The 20,024-nt window shown below is 44.5% G+C and overlaps 1 protein-coding gene across 5 annotated transcripts in view; it reads right to left on the reverse strand.

Moving 5' to 3' along the window:
* Nucleotides 1–20,024, reverse strand: part of TMTC1 (transmembrane O-mannosyltransferase targeting cadherins 1) — a 151,079-nt gene that overhangs the window by 35,740 nt on the left and 95,315 nt on the right. For 3 of the 5 annotated variants that reach the window (XM_051627903.1, XM_051627880.1, XM_051627896.1), the window contains 2 exons: nt 14,030–14,194; nt 5,559–5,672 (listed from right to left, as the gene is read on the reverse strand). In XM_051627903.1, the coding sequence (XP_051483863.1) occupies nt 5,559–5,672; nt 14,030–14,194 (279 nt within the window). The remainder of the gene's footprint in view (nt 1–5,558; nt 5,673–14,029; nt 14,195–20,024) is intronic. The other 2 variants (XM_051627911.1, XM_051627887.1) reach the window with 1 other exon arrangement.

The raw sequence follows: 20,024 nt of genomic DNA on the forward strand, positions 1-20,024 counted from the left end.
GGGAGCAAATGCAGCCCTGGCAGTGACAGCAAAGCAGCGCTGCGCATTTTTGACTCGCTGTAAAAAACAGGCTAACAAATGGTGCTGGTATTTTAATTCTTTCCAGAAATAAATCACAGATGGTATCCAAGGCCACCTGCAGTCCACGCTGAGAGGCATTTTCAAGACACACACACACACACAAAGGGCTGTATGAACACCATTTTTTCTACTGCATGGAGAGTGCAATTTAAACGAATTTAAACAACCCCTAATACTGTTGATTTAAGATATATAAAAACCCAGTGGGTAAGTGTGTGGGAAAGCTTAGCAAGAAATCTGAGTCTCCCTTACAGCATTAGGGCTTTATTTCTGAACTGGAGTGAGAAGAATGAGCAGCCTTGCTTGCTCCTTTTCTGTTCATTGGAGTGATGTTACGTAATTTCTTCAGTGAGGGATATGGATACAGTACCCATAGGGCTTCCTCTCCCTTCCCCATCTAGCCTCCATTTGAGTACCAAGTATATATAAGCATGATCTCATGACACTTGATGCCACAAACTGGTATGCCCGGTTTCCAGGCTGTGAGCAATGCCCTAAGCTGTATTATTTGCAAACTGCAAGAGCCACACTGCACATGTTGCAGCATCTAGTGTTTTCATACTGGTTCATCTGCCTCCTGGCCCACTCTTCTCTTTCTCACAAAGCTGAGCACCAGAGCAGCTCCCTGAGCCTCAAAGAAAGCCAGCCCAAGGGTTCCAGCTTGCTGCCCAGAAGCTCCCTTCTCTGGTGGACAGCACAAGGGAGAATGGAAGTTTCTGGATGGCAGGCTGCTCCCCTTCCCACTCTCTTCAGCCAGCAGCGTTTGGCAGGGCAAGTCCAAGAGGACTTCTGGCTATGGACCTGTTGATGGACACATATACAGTGGACAGCTCTACTATCAGATATCCCACTGATACTAAGAGTCAGTTCACACACTTGCCTCTGCATACCTTGGGAAAGGGCAGCACCCCAGAGGGCAGCTCTGGGTTGCCCCAGGGTACCTGATGCTTGCAAGGCCAACTTGAGCCTCCCTCTCTGTCATGGCCTTACTCTCTGTATTTCTTTCTTCCCAGCACTTTTCCTTCTTTAGTCTCCCAATTCCAGTTCATTCTTGTGACCTTCATCCAGCAAAAATCAGTTATGAAGAAATAATTCTGTTCCAATTCAACCATTTTGTATAATTTAATGTTCACAGTGTTTGTCCTTACACAAAGATAACTCTCCCCTTCTATTAATTTAAACACACTACTCCGCTGATGTTTTTTAGTGAAGAACAGATCTATATGTTTTTCTGCCCTAAAGTGCAAACATGAAATTTTAGATGTTGGCTTTTTTGCCTGGACACGGAAAGATTGCTCGAATAGCACAGAATTAGTCTTAGCACATTTATTCACCCAGCTCCAGCAAGAAACCCAGTAACCTCCTTCAGCCTCACCTCCTGTTGCTCACATTCATCTGCCACCCATAGGAAGCACAGCCCCGGCAACAAACACGGAGAGAGTGAGGGCAAGGCAGAGATGCTTTGGGAATTAATATTTTGCATGAGTGCAATTGTAACACGGAAGGTGAAAGGTTCCTTTCCCTGTCCATTGTTAAAAAGGGTTATTAAAGACATAATGACTGTTCATCAGCTGGGTTTTAAGGATCTGCTGTTTTTCTCTCTTTGCATGTCAGCTCATGTGCTTTCTGGAGGACAGACAAAATGGTCTCAACAGCAACATCAAACAAACAAGGATGTGAATAAACAGGACAAAAGTTTGGTAACTATCAACAACAGCAAACATGTCTTTATTAGCACATGGGAGCTGTTCTTCTTATTTGTGTGAGGCTTCATAACCTCACATTCGCACTCATGAACTCGAGAGGGGCAAAACAAATTTTATTTCAGATAAGACCAGAACTGTTTGATCTCCGGCAGCAGGAGGTCTCCAAAATTCCTAGCAACAGCCATACATTGGTAGCAGAATCAGCAGCAAGAATATTAAGGCCAGCTTTCAGAATAGCCATGGTGAACAGACATCTCAGACAGACTATTTCTGGTCTTTACTTTTTTGCGGGGAAAAAAACTAAACAAGCCTCTTCTGGGGTCACTACCATATGTCAGGCAAGCCAGCGAAGCAGTCTATTCCAGCAGTGTGTTTTTCTTGTTTTACTGAAGGTAAACTGAAAGGTTTATAACCCACTGCTGCGACTGCAGAACACCAGCTGCTCATCAGGTCTGCTTTAGGGGTAAACCAGCTTGCATCTCCAAAGGGCTCTGCTTTCATTCCCTTTTGAAGAACCCAGCATACAGGAGGAGCTTTTCTTATGCACACAGAACTTCTTTTCATTCTCCCGCTCTCCAATGCAAATGTCACTCTCCATTTTTGCATCTCATTTCAGTTTTCATTTTCCCAGCTCTTGGACACCATGACTAGGTTGCATTAATTACCCAAGTCTAAGTCAGGGTGTTGTGTCACTGGTCCTTGGGCTGGGGTGAGGAACGATTTTTTTGACAAGACTACCTGCAATGTCATCAGCAGGCAGCTGATGGGATCAGTTGCTGAGTTTGCCTTGAAAACCTGCCCTGTAGTTTTGCTGTCAGAGGAAACATGTTCCTCCTCTCCACCGTTTACCTGCCCTGAAGGTAACAGAGCTCCAATAACATGGGCCAGCAGAGGATCCTGCCTGCCTTAGACAGCAGGAATGAGAGGAAGCAATTGAAGCACCAGGGATCAGCTTTCCCAAGATTTCAGCTCAAGTGCTATTATTTCATTACATAATCTGCGTGCACTTCGATATCCTTTCCCACAGCTATAGCTACAATATCACCTGCCTACTTGACAGGAGCTGCTGCTTCCTTAAACAGCTACATGGCAACCAACGCTTCTGGCAGGAGAAGCAGCACATGGCAATGAATCCTTATGCTGGTGGTATGGTAATTGCAAGCAGCTCAAGCAGCCCACTGTGGACTGACTGGATCACTTTTGTTTAGCAAACAGTTAAAACTCATTCACAGATCAAGTAGACCTACACTGCAATTTGGCACAAGCTTTATAACTCAGCTGGATTGCTGGATGAGCCATCATTGCCCAACTGCCACAGACTGAGCAGGTATGAGGTGATGGTCTCTCCTTTTCCTACCTCCCAGGAGCTCCTGGGTGGTGGCAGTAGCAGTCTGTGCCCTTACTTCCTTACTGTGACTCCAGTTCCTTATTAATTTCCTTCTTGATCTGCTTGTTAGGCAGATATGATATTTTGATCTCCTGTATTCTGACAGGAAGTCCACTGCTTCAGCACAGCTTATCATGCATAGGCACCTAAAGCAGGCTGCAAGGCCCACACACAACCCCAGGCATTTCAGAAGGGGTATGTCTGAGGGGAAAACATGGAATGTAATCCTCAACAGGAGAACACACTACACTTCCTACCCACACTGTCTGATTGCTTACTACACAGGGCCCAAGTAATTTCCCTGTGACAAGGGTGGGAAGAGGGGTAAAAATAAGAAAAGTGCCAATTGATCCTGAAATCACTGAAGCAAACGGAGCACTAGCACCAGTGCCACTGAAACACTGAGCACCTAGGGAAGAGCACAGTTAGCCCCAACATGGCTTTGGCTGCTTTGTAAACAATATCATCAGCACAAACCATGCTATCTAACAAAGTTAAGGAAACGTTTGCAATCAGCTCTCAAAACACTCTTTCATAATTGAAATACTGCAGAGCAGAAGCCAGCATTATAATAATAATAAATGGGTGCTGCTGAGTTAGAGAAGAGCAAAATCTCGTCAGGAAATCCCATTTACACAAGCATGGGCAATGTCTGTAGGAGCAGTTATGTTACTGTTTGCACTAGCACGTTCACTGTAGGACTTGGATACCTTTCGTTAGTTCCTCTTCTTTTAACTTGCAATGGGCTTTTCTGCTAAGTTGAAGAAAGTTCAGAGACTAGCTACAGGAATGACTGGAGGACTGCAAAAACTCACGTAACACTGAAAATAGCAGAAGCTACATCAGTAGTTTGCATCCAGCAGCAGGTTAAGGGAGGAGTCGATTGCTCTATAGAAAACAGACTTTTGGTAATGGGATCTTCAGCATGGCATTCAAAGCTGTAAACAAATCCAATAACTGGAAGCTGACGTTAAAAAAGTCAGACTAAAAATAAGGGAGAACATTGTCAATAGCCAAGGTAATTAACCTTCAGTGATGGTTTTGCTAGATTTTCCATTCCTGGAAACATTAAAAAATAGGATGAAGGTTTTTCTAAATGACTTCCTAAATGCCCAGCATGGTAAAACAGAACAAGATGCTGCTAAAAAAAGCTAAAAATCACCTTCAACCAGGTTTAGGCCCTTCTCAGTGACAATGAACTCTTGTCCTCCCAGCTTAACCTGGGTTGGTTAGGAGCCCTTGGTGGGCCATTGGTATAACCCTGTCAGCTGGCCAGGAGACAAAACTTATATGTAATTTCTGGAGTTTCCTGCCACACCATGTGTCAGGAAAGAACACTTCTTGCACTTCCCAATGTGTCCTATGGAGCTGAGCTCTGCCCTTTTCCATCAGAGCCACTCCTCTGCACCTTGTCTGTCCTTCCCACATATGCTCTTATTTCCAAAGATATTATCTGCACCCTCCACATTTGTCTTCCTTTACCACCACCACCTCCCCCTTGCTTTTTCCTGCCCTCATTCCCCTGAGGGGCTTGCCAAGCCCCCAGGACCAGAAGGGAGAAGTTTGGAGAACTGGAGAGACCTGCTTGCTGCACTGAGCACTGCCCAGGCAGCGGGGAGAGGCTGAGGCCCTGGCAGAGCTGCACTAAGCACTGGCAGGAGCAGCGAGCAGGGGGATGCTGCTTGCAGGGAGTGACCCCATTCACACACAGTCAGAAGGGTCCTTCAGGGATACCACAGGAGATGTCCCATATTACAGCCCAACCCTGGGCCCAGATTTACCACGCATCTACGGGCAAGGCAATTCACCCTCCTGCTTCAGCATCCCCCTCTACAGAACCACAGTAATTATATTTATCCTGTTACTGCACAGGAGCATTTTCAGGATCAATTAGCTTAGTGTTCATGCAAAGCTCTGTGGACAGAAGCCTCAATACAAGTAGTAAGTACTATTATTATTACTGCACTTCAGATGGCTACAGCACTGGCATTTTCCAGGCATGCACCATTAACAATTTACTAAGATAAATGGCCCAGGAACCTGAAAATGCATTTATGACAACTACCTCCTGCTTACCAGCACACATTCAGCCAAGTAAATGACACCGCATTGCTCAATGTGTAGCTATGGTAACATTTCTATCTCATATACTGAAGTGCACACACACATAACACACACGTGGAGCTGGAGGGAAGCCAGGCTACCTCATTTAATGACATGCAAACATCGAGCCAGGGAACTTTCCCAGCCTCCAAAAGCTGAGCTGCTCCCAGGAGCTGGGGATGAAGAGCAGGCAACACGCTCCATGCCCAGCAGGGAAAGGCTTGGCTAATGGCGGGCTGCACTGCACAGCCAGAGCCCCACCAGAACCTCCAGGGACTTACTTGAGAGCAGTTTTGTAGTGGTAGATGGCCTCGGCATTACGGCCCTGGTCCTTCAGAAAATTGGCGTAGTTGTAGTGCACCTTGGCGTTGTGGGGCAGGGTCTTCACTCCCGAGCTGCGAAGACGAACAGAAGCAGGACTGTGTTAGCAGCCAGGTTACCTCACCTTCCCCAGGGTCTGCCTCCCTTTTTTTGAGAAGTTTGCTTGGATTTTGAGCTCCTTGTCACCTCCTGTGCACTTATGCCAACACAACTCATTCATGTTGCAACCCCAAGCTTGCCCCACATACTAGCACACCACATGTCCCAGGCAGACATACATGTATGGCAGTGATTTATCTCATGCTGGCCACTGTCACTGTGAGCACCTCTAACACCAACACTGCAACACACTCTGTGGCCAGATGCTGTCGCATTTCAAACTCTGAATTATTCGTAGAATCATGGAATGCCAGGTTGGAAGGGACTTCAAGGATCATCTTATCCTTTGTGGGTAAGAAAATGGTTTAGATGAGACGGCCCAGCACCTTGTCAAACTGAGTCTTGAAAGTGTCCAGTGTTAAGGTATGGAATTGAAAGATCCTAAAAAGGCTAATATTTAGAGGGGAAAGTATGTAGTACCTTCCATAATACAGCCATAACAGGCTCCCTGCTTAAACTTGAGTGTCATGAAGTGTTTTATGAAAATCTTGATTTAAATCTGTCGGCTTGAGGTACCAGAAAGAAGGTACCTTTTCCATACCCATCAGCCACTAGAGAGGATGCACAGCATACTCTGGGTACCCAGCAGCACGTATGCACCACTTAACGCTGAGCAGAGTATGGCCCAGAGGGGAGGGCTAATGGGGCTCTCACCCTTAGCTGGCAAGTTGTATATTCTCATGTTATAACATATGACTGTGAGCACAGGGCTGCACAGCCACCCCATCCCTCCCCTTCATCTCCCCCGCCACGTAGTGTGGACTCAACATTTGGAATTAATAATGAGGGCACAAAGAGGAAAGGAGAAGAGCAAGCGTATGCTTATTTACTTAATTGAGAGCACAGAAAGCAAGGTACACCTTGCACAGCTAGAGGAAATGCCATTTCAAGGTTAAAGAGAGAAAGAAATCACAGGAGCACGTACACCATGGAAACATTTCCCCTGCAAGAATCCAGAGAAGTCAGTACTCCGTTTACAGAGCCCATAAACATGGGCTCTCTAAGGTAATGGGAAGTAAGGATGGATGAATCTGTTCATGTACAAGCAAAGTGCTGTTTCTTGCTCACAAGCAGATCCCTGCCAGCTGCTGCCTTTTCTCCATTATTTCTGACCCTCCCACCTCAAGTAGGAAAAGCAGGGATTAGGAATTTTCAAAGTCTTGCTGCTTCGCCTTCTCTGTCTCACCTGTTTAATGTTGGTGGGCATGGCAGCTGATCACAATGAGTCAGGGCCATGCAAAACTCCTACTTATGGGTTGCACACCCTTTCCCATGGGGTGCGCATCCTCTCCCACGGGGAGAACACACCCACAGCTGTGGAAACCCTTTGTTGGGGATTTCAATGTAAATCGGTGCTAGAGAATTATAGTGGCAAATAAGGTATCTTTTTGGTTATCTGCAGCCAGTGGCATCAAAAGTGGCACTCATGCCTACTTGTTAGAGCTTCACCCACGGCTGCCTTACAGAGTTCAGCACAACACAGCCACAGTTTGCCTACAGACATTAAAAATACACCTTGCACTTGGCTTCCTAATCATCAGGTATTTTCCAAATTACTTACTGGGAGCACTACAGGAATAAGACATTTTGTGACTAATCCCTGAATTAAATCAGTTAATTGATGCTATTCTTAAGAGAATGATTTTCTATATTAGTTTTCACAAAGATATACTGCACCAGCAGCAAGTAATGTGTGACTGCTATAACTGTGTTAATTTCCATTGGCCTTGGGAGCTATTAACTACACACTTACAACCTCTGGGCATTACCGGAATATTAATTCTTATACAGTAAGCGTTTCATTACATCAGTGCCAGCGTTACAGGCAGAGACACGGACAGGCACTCATAACTGCTGCTCTTTCAGAGCTTTGTGCAATGGTTGCTGGCTGTGCTGCAGCCCCCGCTGAAACAGAGCACACTGAGTTAACGGTGAGGAGCACACTACATATGCACACATACCTCAGCTATAATGGGATACAGTCTTAACAAGAAGATGCATATGTTTAAATATTTTTAATTCTGGACTGTTTCCCTTTAAGTAAAATTTATTATTAATCCTGCTGGCCCCATTTATTAAAACGTCACTAATAAAACTCCTTTCATCTGCATGCTTTGGGTGGGGGGTGACATGAGAAGGGCAGGAATTGGCTCAGGTTCTTATGATGCTCTCTTCTGCATCACACTGCTCGCACTCCCTGACCTATTTATTCTCCTTGCACGGGTGGGGGGGGGTGTTTCATTTTCCAAATGCACGTAGTGATGACTGAGGCTTCCTGAAGTCTCTGTGCTGTGGGAGGTAGTAGCAAACCCAGGACTGGACCCAGAGGGGATTTTTTTAGGAGAGTTTAGGCAAATGCTTCTGCTAATTGATTCTTGACCAGCCAAGAATGCTGCTTGCTCGTTGACAAGGGAAACAATAATGTCCACAACGAAAGTCAAGCAGGAAAAGGGTGGAGTATAAATAACAAAGGAGAACACAATGTTTTTCCATTTCGGCTTCCCGCAAACCCCCAGTCTCTCACAATTTCAATCTAATTTTCCAACGTGCTTTTCCAAACTCTCCTGTTTCTCTCTTCCCTGGCTCAGCACACACATGCCCTTCTGAAAACCTATAGCACCAATCTGGCTCCGGCCCGAAACTAGCCCACCGAGAATCGACGTCACTTCTCCAGAGGATTTCCTTCCCTCTTGACTTCTACAACAGCAGTAAGTGACATAAATGGAAAATAAACAATAGGCAAACCCTTTTATGTTGTACGTGTACCCTTTTACAATAGGCAAACACTTTCTCTCCATGGAAATGCAAAAGCCTATTAGCCATAAATCAGAGAAATAAATTACCACTGGTACTTCCCAACCACAAATGCCAGCATTACCCAAATGCCACTTCAGTTGGGAAGGTCTCCTGTGCTCCCCTCTGTTGTTTTCCTAAGTGCATGTTCGGTTCTGCAAAGTGACTGGGTGCAGGGCAGAGGCTTCATTGATTTTCTGTGATTTCCATATGAAAAGTGCTCAGTTTACAAGGAAATGAGGCCACTCCTGCCTCAGCAGGAGCCCAGGGAGACTGATGGGGTCTCCTCTGCTTTGAGGATCATTATCATCAATAAAGGCTCTCTACAGCAAAGTATTCTCTGGATGACACAAACAGCCGCTTTCCTTGGCCTCCCACCCTTGTATTGATTTTCACAGATATCAATGCTGGGCCCTATTAAGCTATTCTGTAGAAGATGCACGAAATGCAATAGGACTTGCTCTCCTCAGCTAAGCTAGCTTTCAGAATTAACAAAAGCACCCAGCAGTAAATGCCACATTTGGGGCTGGGTTGGCTTGTGCAAATGACTGAAGTCAGCAGACCTGGCTTGGGAGGGAAAACTGCTGACAAAGAAAGTGCTAGTTTCATACAGTTTCTCTGCTGGTTACAACTGCATTCCCAGGCACTGTCACAAACGTGGGCAGTGCATGCAGATGCTTTCCAGGAGCAACAGGAAACATGGCAGCTTGACAAACCTTGCAACACTCAGTAGTACAGCGGATGCAGAGGTTAGCCCACAGCCCTCACCTCCTTCTCTCTGGCTTCAGATATCAACATTGACCACGGTTGGAGCCTCATGCCCCGGCCCGTGCATTCGCTCTATAGGATAGTTCTTTAAATATTTAACAAATAATCCCTTCCTGCCCACCTGCCAACACAGTAAAACAAACTGCCTGGAGATTCAAGAGATCTGTTGGAATAATATGCCTCAGACATCTAGATCTCTATATTTGGCCACTTGTGGTTCATTTGCTTCTCATTTAGTCCCAGCACATATGCTTGTGCACCTATGTATCAATGCATCACTCCCTCAGACAGCAGCATCCTCCCCCATACTACCCCTTCCAGCCAGGACACAGCAGGATTTCTGCATCCAGAAAACTTGGCCCCTGGGCTGCAGACTGGCAGGATGTTCCAAAGATGGTAACTGTGCTGCTGCACAATGTCAAAGTGGAGTGAGCCTGGAGAACAGGACAAAATGGGGTACAAGCACAAAACTGATAACATGCTGAGTACACAAATGTCTCCTGGACCACTGTAGAAAAATCATCTGTAACAGAACAGGTCTCAGCTAAGGGCATCGAGACAGACTGAGTCTGAAGAAACACTTCTAAGCGATGGGAGTAATGGGAAGTAGAGGTGAAGGGAAAAAAAAGAAGGGGGAAAAAGAAGTAATTAATTAAAGCAGCAACTGGAGAAAGAAGAATGAAGAACTAGGAGTGAGAGCAAAGATTCTCTCAGCACATACTTCTTAAAAATAATAAATCAACACACAGAGACTACCAAGTAGGTTGATTTATGTCTCCTTTCCCACATCCATAGATTTGCTCTGTTTCCTTATTATTTTCCCTCATACTTCTTTACTGTTCCTTATCTCTTCCTGCTCTGTCCTTTCTGATTTATTGCTGTTGCACATGCCTCCATCCACTTCTTCCTCCTCTCCTCATCAGCCTATATACAGCCTCCTCCTTCTACCCCAAAGAAGAGATCTCTCTCTCCTGGGATGATATTATATTCTTGCTATACTACCGTTTTGCATTTTCTTCTCATCAACAAGAAGAGTCCTACTGTATTACAGACTCATGAGACACATGTAACACCTATCAAAGAAGATCTTAAAAGAACAACAAAAAAGCCAAGATGGTTAAATAGCATAGGAAAGATTGCTATAAGAAATGAAAAACACTATTGAAAAAAGTGTCACAACTACATAAGTAAAAAGGAACAGCGCATCAACTTAATCAAGTTAAACACAAACCATAATTAGGCAGACCAAAAGAGAATTCAGGAAAAACTTGCTGAAACCATCAAAGCTAATAATGGAATACATCAGATATAGGAAACCTGCCAAAGATCCCCTAAGGCAAATAAGATGATGGAGGTCTGAAAGTAGTGCTTGAAGAAGAAAAGACCACAGCATAAAAGCTAAATGGATTATCTGCACCAGTGCTCACTACAGGGGGAACTGAAGGAGGCTGCCACATGAGAGCCTTTCTTTACAGGGGCAAGTCCAAAGCACTGTCTCAAGTAGTAGTGACAGTAAAGGAGGCTTTAAAACAAATCAACACCAAGAACAGATGTAAATCCATTTGGCCTGGTAGTATGCATCCAAAGGTAATAAAATGTGAAGCTGCTATTAGCTGCAGAATGCAGCCTGTCATTTCAATAATGCTGGCACTAGAGAAATGGGAGGTGATGAACACGATGTCACTTGGCTTCAGGGGAGGGATCTGGGGGTCAACAGACCTGCAAGTCTGATTTCCACTCCAGGTAATGTGGGGAAAACCATAACAAAGACTAGTTCTAGCTAACTGCTGCATAACTACAACCCAACAGAGAAGAACCAGCCTTGTATTTTGCAGAAATAAATTAGTTGGGCAGATCTGTTGTTCTCTGATAGACTCAACAGGTATGTGGTACTGAAACTGAGGAAAGCTTTTATGAAAAATCCAAACATAGCCCAGTCAGATTAGCATACATCAATGCAGTGCACTTAAATGTTCAAAAAGGCTTTTGACAAAATCCCTCACTAAAGACTTCCAATTTCTTAAAGGCATCAAAGTTTAAGAGGGAAGGTCCTTTCCTGAATCAATACCTAGTTAAAGGCAGCAAGCAAAGAGCTCGAATACATGAACAGTTTTTACAACTGGAGAAGACTGCAAGCAGGATTCCCAAGAGACATGCAGTGGCATCTGGGCTGCTTCACTTGCTCACAACAGATCTTGAAAAGGGAGCAAATAGGGAGGTGTCACGTTTGCTGATGTCACTGATGAGAAGCCTGCTGCAGGAATTAAAGCTAACTACAGATTGTTGCAGAAGGATCTCACAGTATTGAAGGCTAGGCAAGAAGATGGCAAACAAAATGCAATTCTGGTAGAGGCACAAATATCAGAGGGTGTGTACACACACACTCTAAATCTGCATAGATCTGCATGCAGATTGATATCTCTAAATTAGGTGCTTCCACTCACAATAGGTATCTTGGAGTTCATGTGGACAGTGCTGTGAAAATATCTCCCACTGCTTAGGAAAGGTCACAAAAGGCAAGTGGTAGATCAGGAATTAGTAGGAGAAAAGAACAAAAACCAGAAACAAGTCCTAAGTAACTGTGCTGCAAATAACGTCTTGGAAGGTGATTCTGGTCTCCTTTTCAAAAGGACAGATTAGAGTTTGAAAGCACCCACCAAAGACTGACAAGCAGAATCAGAAATGCTGAAACAGCTTCCGTATGAGGAGAGGTCAAAATAGCAAACTTCAGTGTGAAAAAGATGACAACCTCATGTGAGGGAACAGGGGTAGAGGCTTGGAAGGCAGAGGACAAGTGACAAACTGATGGTTACTCACTGCTCATTGAGCACAGCAAAACCAGGGGACAGCAAACAAGATGATCAGGCAGAAGGCTCACAGCGCACAGAAGGGAAATCTTAGTGTGTACACTGTGTAATGTAACAACAGAGCCCAGTGCACAGGATGCTGCAGAAGCCAGAACTATAAATAGATTTGAAAAAGCAGTCAGAGACATTAAGGGAAGAGAAGTCCATCAGTGGCTGTTAAAAGTAAAAAAGGCATGTAACTCCTGACTCAGGAAGTCTTTAAACTGCAGATTACTGCAATCTGGTAAAGGACTGCAGAGAAGCATCACCGTTGCTGGCCCTGTTCTCACGTTGCTTTTCTAGGCATCTGCTGCTGATTGCTCTCAGGGGAAGGGACATGACATAAGGTGACCCAGCAGGAGCACACCTATGTTCTTGCCTTCTCCTCAGAAGCTGAGGGCAGAACTCTCCAATTTGCTCCCAAAAGACTCAAGCTGAAGGGTGAGCCATCTTGACCCAAGCCATTGAGCCCTGTGTACTACCCTGGGCAACACCAAATCCTTACATTGAGCCAAGGTGTATTAGCTCCAGCTCAGTGTTGCTTTGAAGCAGTGGCAGTTTCTGAATTTGATCTGGCTTGTAGGCTGCTACCTGCTTTGAACAGAGGTGCCTGGACAGAAGTCCATTTGTATCCAACTAGAGCAGACATAACCTTATCCTTCTCTGCTGTGCCAGAACCCTGGCACCCCATATGATGCCAAGAGTGCTCTTAAACAGGAGGAGATGCCCTCCTGTCATCCACTCCAGATAGACTTCAGTGCTCTTAAACACCGGGGATCATAACGGTACGCAACGCAAGAGCAGATGATGCCTGCAACTCGGTATATGGAATTGCCATCATTCCACCTCGCTTTCAACAAGAGAGCTGTCCAACTTGGAAAGGTGTCTGGCTTTCCTCCAAGCAGCCACTGTTAGCCAGACAGGTTTGGAGTGGAGGTGTGCTTCATGGGGATTACTGTGTGAGCCCAGACCGGTTGGTCACCATGGCTACTATTGTTTGAACAACAAACAGTGTTTCAAGGAGACGGGCAATGAATCATGTTGGAGAAAAGAAACCCCTATTCCAGATTTTATTTTTTTTTTTTCAAAAAAGGAATCCCACTAACAGAGCTCCAACAACTTCAGTAGTGTTTCCTGAAGACCAAAAGTGTAGGCATAAAAAATAATTTCATACCCTTTAGCGCTGTGTAAATTAAACTTTGCTCTGGCCAATAAGTTAAGAGAATAAAGCTAAGCAACCTGTGTGCAGATCACCTGCGTTGCAGCAATTACTTCACAATTAGACAACTGTTGAAAGCAGCTGGAGGCAAATGCAATACATTTGCTAGCAAAATACAAAATGAAACAGTCTGTTTCAGTGCAAAAAAAAAAAAAAAAAATTCTAGAAATAAGGTTGTAAAGAGAGCTGCTTGGCAAAGAGTAATCAAATAAAATGAAATATGGTACATTAAGTTTGGCGCTTTGTGGCATTTCATTTTTGTCATTAAGAACATTGCTAAAGAAAATTCAATATATTCAACAGTGTTACTATGGCATTCTGGAGTGTTGCAATGAACTTTTGCTATGTCTTTAAAAAGGAAAGTGTTACATTATTGGTAAATCTACAGAATTGAAGTTATTTAAGAACAGCCTGTCTTAAAAATGTGATTGCCAGAACCAAAGTTTGTGCATAAGCATATAAAGTGCTGACACCAGTTTTTGCACAGTTGCCAGAAAACAGAAAGTAGATGTTATTTTATAATAATCAAAATGTTAATCACAGCAGTGCATCAACAGCAGGACTTGTGCTAAAGTAAACTATTCCATGTAACAAAGGTATTTTACATGATACAAAAAGGCAAGTGTTCTCCTGCGGTCACTCATACCTGAAAAGGGATTCTCGTGACAACCAGATTTCGTTCTGTTTCACCGTCTTCCAGGAGAAGAGCAGTAACAGTAAAGCAAAGAGGGTCAGAACAGTAATTCTCCACTTATTTAACCATGTAGACAGCTTTTTCAGACCATGGACAAAAAGGATGCAGTACCCCATACTGGAAAAGAAAAAAAAAAAAAAAAAAGGTACCAAAAGTTATATTCCAGTGCTCTGGTTTATATGCAAGACCATTCAGTATTGCATTTATTACACAATTACAGGGTTTTTTGGACTAATTCTATTTTCCAGGCTAACAAACTCCAATTCAAAAGCAGTTTTCTTCAAGTCACTACACAATTTCCAAATTAATCTAAATGACAGAAGTACAGCAACATACATAATACCACCCAGCATAATGGTAGCTTACACCAGCCTGCGGAAGGCAGCTGCTTTTCTGAAAAGCAAGCTAAGGAAGCATCACGTAATAACAGTAATACTGAGCACTACTGGAGCAGTGTGGAAGCAAAAAGCATTTTAACACAGGGAGGTCTCTAAACAACCCCAGTGGTGGCTGCTGTTAATTCTAGTTTATAAATTGTGAGGCTGAGGTGGGAGAGAGAGTGCTGTAGCCAGTGCCACAGCAGGTGGCAGAGGCCACGTCAAAAGGCAGGAGACCCTGCCCAGCTCTTGTACATCTACATCAGGGCCAGCCTGTCCCATCTAGTCCAGAACAGCCCAGATGCACTAGCAGAGCATCCTCGTTGCCCTCCATGGAACCACACACTGTCCTCTCCAGCACCCAGCCTCCCGGCACTTTCACAGCTCTCTGTGCATAGCTACTGAGGCATTTTCTGTGAAAAGAACAGCATTTCGTACTGCACTCTTATTCCTGTGTAACTTAAAATCAATTCAGTAATTATTTACCTTAATCCGAGCGTTAATTCTTCCAATGGCGCTACTCTGAATTGGAAATGGAGCGCTTTCCATTCCTGTTACTTAGTAAACTGCTAATTCTACTTATTTTTAAAAAGGAATTTCAATTCCTATTGCTCAAGGACTTTTATTATCTTATCTGTAACTCCTTAATAGAGTTACTTAGCACCTGCTTCAGTTTTAGACTTAAAAGCTATCTTAGTCCAGGCAGCTCCTCCTGAAGAAAAAAGGAGCAGAAGGATCTGGAATAACACTTGGAGACCACCAATACATAGAGACAAAAGAGCAGCCCTCCTCAGGCACTGGCACGCCTTGAACCCCAGCTGAATCCCACACTTGAACCCAGGCAAGCTGGAGGCAGGCAGCTCATTGCACCTGCCTATGCTCCAGTTGGAGATCCACAGTCTGTACCAAGATGTCCAAGAAACTTCCCGGTGAGACTGCTCTGAGGTAAGAAAAGGTAAGAACACAATTCCTCTGTCACAGAGGTGATCTTGCAAGCAAGCACACAATATGGTGAAAGTCAGTCTGGAAACCAGAGAAAGGAAAACACCTCATCTTTGAGGAGCTGTGAGTGTGCTTCTCCGCACAGTTTCTCTGCCCTCTTGGAGAGCTGGACACATTGCTATTGCCTGGGCTTTCCAAGGATGGAGAGGGATAGTAATTCTTTTACCAATGAAAAAAGTGGTGCTGTCTCTGGCACAGCACAGGTGCTGCACAGGATGCCAAGAGGGGTATAGACATAAAGGGCAAATCCAGAGACAAAATCTGATCTGGCAATCATTCAGAACTTCACTGTTGTCTCAGAGCTCTCCCATTTTTCAGAAGTGGGCATAATTATATATTTTTTTCACCTAACTATGCTTGCGTTTTTCTGCAAAACGTTTCTTATGGCACTTGTATTGTTGGGTTTTTTTCCATGAATTATTTTGCACATATTATTGCACCTACACTAACGGCAAGCAGACATTTAGAGCTACAAACCAACATGCTAGTGCCAAACAATCCAGCCTTTATAGCTATTGGACCCTACTTTAAAACCTCTGAAAAGCAAATCTCAGTAATAAGCCTTTCCTTTCCAATAAGAAATACCTCAAAAACCTGCAGACAGTTTTCACTCTGTTATTTTGCCTTTCAGCAATTTCATCCTTCCCTTGGAATTAATTATCTGACATAAACATTATTTAATTGCTTTAGCACAAGGCCATTTTCAAAGCATTTCACCTACACCTTCACATTTTCAAGAACAGGTCTTTTCTAACAGACTCGTGAACGCATCCAGAAAAGAAAACTTGCAAACTTGGTATTTATGTCAAACCCTGCTCCAGCTGTTGGGAGTTCCAAGGACTCTGTCTGCTTGTCCACGGCATGGCCAGCATCACATTACAGCTTACACAGCCACTGCAAAGATGCTTCTTCCAGGGGTTATTCTCAAACATCTGCAGTGCATTGTCCCCAACAGTTGCAGAGAGATACTGGGTGCTACAAAGGAGTAAGGGCTCATCTTGGACTGCAGCTCACATCCCTGCTGTTCCTACAATGACACAGTACAGGTATGTAGCAGTGCCCAGCTCCATGTGGCACTTGCCATCCAGGGCTCCCAAAGTACTTTGTAAGGGAGGTCTGCTGCAATTTTCCTCTTACAGAGCAGGAACCTGAAACATGGCAATGAAGTGATCTGCTCTGCTGACAGGGGACTGGTAAAAAAGGTAATGAAGCTGCAGGCCAGGGCTCTACCCACAACACAGCAGAGCACACATTGGAAACTGAAGTATCTTGCTGAAAAGCCACAAGACTCCCTGAGTGATAAGTAACCCAAAGGCAGCTCTACCTCCACACTCAGCAAGGCAGCAAGACTACAGGATTCAGCTGTAAGTACAAATGTAGAGGAGAACTGGTTCCCAAATGGCTGCTGGAAGGGGATTGTGTAGTTAATGTACCAGAAGCCCAAACCACAAAGGGTAAAGTTAAAGCAGTGATGTTGAAGAGGGTATAGTTGAAGTATGATTTACAGTTTAATAAGATGGAGACAACTCTGAGAGCATTAGGACTGAGCTGTAGTCATGCCACAATTACAGCCTCACTAGCCTACAGTCAAGGTACTTGCACTACAAAGTGCGTGGGAACCAAAAAAACGGAGAAGGAAAGCAATCAGAAATCATGAAGTAGGTGAATACTTCTATTTTCAGAATCTGCTAAGCTTGGTTTAAAAATTCAGACAATTTCCTGCCACAGGCCATCAAGAAAAGGGTGGGGAAAACACACCTGCATTATCTTGTCAGGGACCTTTTGGTGCAGAGGTCAGATGGAGCCACATTTTTTCCATGTTTCCATGTTTTTTATGACGTGGTCATTTCAAGCCCATTCCCTGGCTGAGGGCAGATACTACGTTCCTGGCTGCAGGTCTTTTGCAGGCCAAGGACTCCCGGAAGCACAGCAAGAACTCATGTGTCTTTTGCTGCCAGGAAAGCATGTGCATTTGTGATTTCATGCCACAAGTTGTTTGCAAAACAACTCCCTGCAACGTCCCCAAAGCTATTATTCTTAGTAAATTTTGCATCTCTCTTTACATTTCTACCTTAAGGTCAAATAATTATGGTGAAATCTGGCCAAATCCAGATTTGCCTCCAGATTCTACGGTCTGCTCTAAACAGAAGTGTCCACACCAATGTATTAAGCATCTGTCAAAAAAGCAAATTATGTTACTGTTGTTTCCTAGTCCCAAAAATGCATAATCCCTCCTACCATACAACACACTTGTATCACACTAGACTCAACAGTCTTGAAGAACAGCCCAACAGGTTAACATGGCAACAGGTTTTCCATGGCTTCCCAATGAGCACACTTGTCATGGGAGAACCTGTGGCTTCAGAAACTCAACAATGCTGCAGGTGAGCTCTGCAAAAGAGCCAACAGATGAACAGTTTCATGATTCTTCACATATTGGACTCCTGCACTCCTGAAGTGGTACCTTAGGTATATCCTGAATTACAGCAGGGCTTCTCCTGGCAGGCCAACCCTTTGTGACATTGCCATGTGGTTCTAGCAGATCGCATGCAGGGAGCTGTGCAATTACAGATTGTTGTCTTTAATTTCCATGGTTCGTTAATATTGTCCTACCTGTAAGGAAGTGAAGTGAGAGGAGGCACAAGCAGATAGGAATGAGGTGGCACACAAACACTGTTGCCTATGTGTATTGCCTGATCAAAACAAGAGCCAAACCAGCAGATACTTCATATGAGCAAACACTTCTTGGGCAATTGGGTCACAAATTCAACTTTTTCTTTGGCCATCCTGGCTGCTTTCCCAAGATGAGGCTGTTACTGACGATGCTTACACACGGGTTCTCCCTCCCTCTATGGATCAGGTTTCTCACTTTTTAGTCAAAGTCAGGAAGGGCTTTTGCTGCAGTTGGTTCTTGGCAAGGGCACCTAATCAAAGACATGGGTGCTTGGTGCCACAGCCCACGCTTATCAGGACATTCTGCTACAGCAATCTGCCTGCATTGGAAACAAATCCTACCTCCTCCAGAAACTGACTGCAGACCTACTGCTGCAGAAAACTCCTGAAAACCAAGGCATGTTCTAGTCATGCATCTTACTGTATTTCCCGAGTTGTGACTTTGCCCAGCCCAGGTTTCCACTCCACAAAGGAGTGTGTGAGCAGAGCAGGCTGAACGCTGCAGTTTGGAGGCACCACACAAAAGGGAACCTGCCCAGGCACCAGTGCTGCAGCCCCAGCCTTCTCTAACTCAGCCAGGTAGGGCTGTAAGGTCAGGAGTGAAAAAGGGTGGGAGAAACTATGCAGAAAAGATGCCTTCCTTACACTTTTTAATGGTTATTTTGGAGATGTCAAATCTTGTGAAGTAGTTGTGGTTGTTTTTATTAAAACTGATTTGTTTTTATTAAAACTGATTTAATGTCAACTACATGCATGTAAACTCGGAGTAAATCCACTGATTTAATCAAAGCAGTTACTCCAGATTTCAGAGCTCAGCCTAGATAAGAATGCAGATGCATACATACATATCAGTTAGGAAAAGAGTTGCCTGTAAGCAGCCTGTCAAAGCGTGGAAGAAATACTGCCCTGTTCAGAGGCTGCTAATACCACAAAAGGGATTATCTCAAAACTATACTGAAACCAGAAAATGCACTTGGCTTTGACACTTCACACCGGAGGCTCTTTCTGGGCTGCAAACCTCCTTCTTGACTTCCAGCACTTCTTTAAAATTACTCCCTTTCCCTCCATAAAAAGTAACCTTCACTTTCAAGCTGCTGTGAAGCAAGTTTAACCCGTGTGTGCATGACTTTAAGTGCAAACTCTGCTGCTGCCCTTCAGAGAGGCAGGAAGCACAGCCTTGAGAAAGACAGTGTCTGCAGCCAAGTCCAAATGCTGAACACAAACAGTTGATTCTCTCGGTTTTACAGTTCCCCACAAGCCTCCTAGCCACAGTCCCACACATATGTTACCTGGCACAACACGCTTTTCATGCTCCCAGTCCAAGCTGCTCCAGCTCTGCAGCCTGAGCTGAGGAAACACACCCAGAAAAAGAGCCAAACTCAGCTGAAATGCAGCTTGCAGGCCAGGCTGCTGCTGCAGGGGTTTTTAAAAAAGCACTTCAGTTAAACTCACAGGCCTCTCATGGCGAGTAATTGATTGCAAAAAGGGTGCTTGGTATCTGGCGTGGGCTGCTCCTGCCTCACTGAGCAGCAGTCAGATGTGGAAGGCAGGGCTGGCAAAAATAAGCGTGGCCAGAGTGGCTCTTCTGTCCCAAAACGCACTTTCAGGCATGAAGCTCCAGCGATGAGCAGTGCTGGCAGGGTAGCAAAAATGCAGTTTTATGAAAAATGTCAAGATTTCCAAGGCTGGACCTGGTTTTGGACAGGATAAAATCTGGACATTTTAAAAAATGTCTTCATCTGGAAAAAAAGTGTATTCATGTACGTGTTAGCTTGCACTCAGGTCATCCAGAACAACCAGGAACCCAGAAGTCAGGGCTCTCCCTGCAACCTGGGTCACCTGCATTCAAACAGCTGTGCCAGGTCAGGCTGAGAGCTGAGGGTGCAGTAAGTGCA

This window comes from Apus apus, chromosome 1, assembly GCF_020740795.1.
Source record: "Apus apus isolate bApuApu2 chromosome 1, bApuApu2.pri.cur, whole genome shotgun sequence".
Taxonomy (NCBI): Eukaryota; Metazoa; Chordata; class Aves; order Apodiformes; family Apodidae; genus Apus; species Apus apus.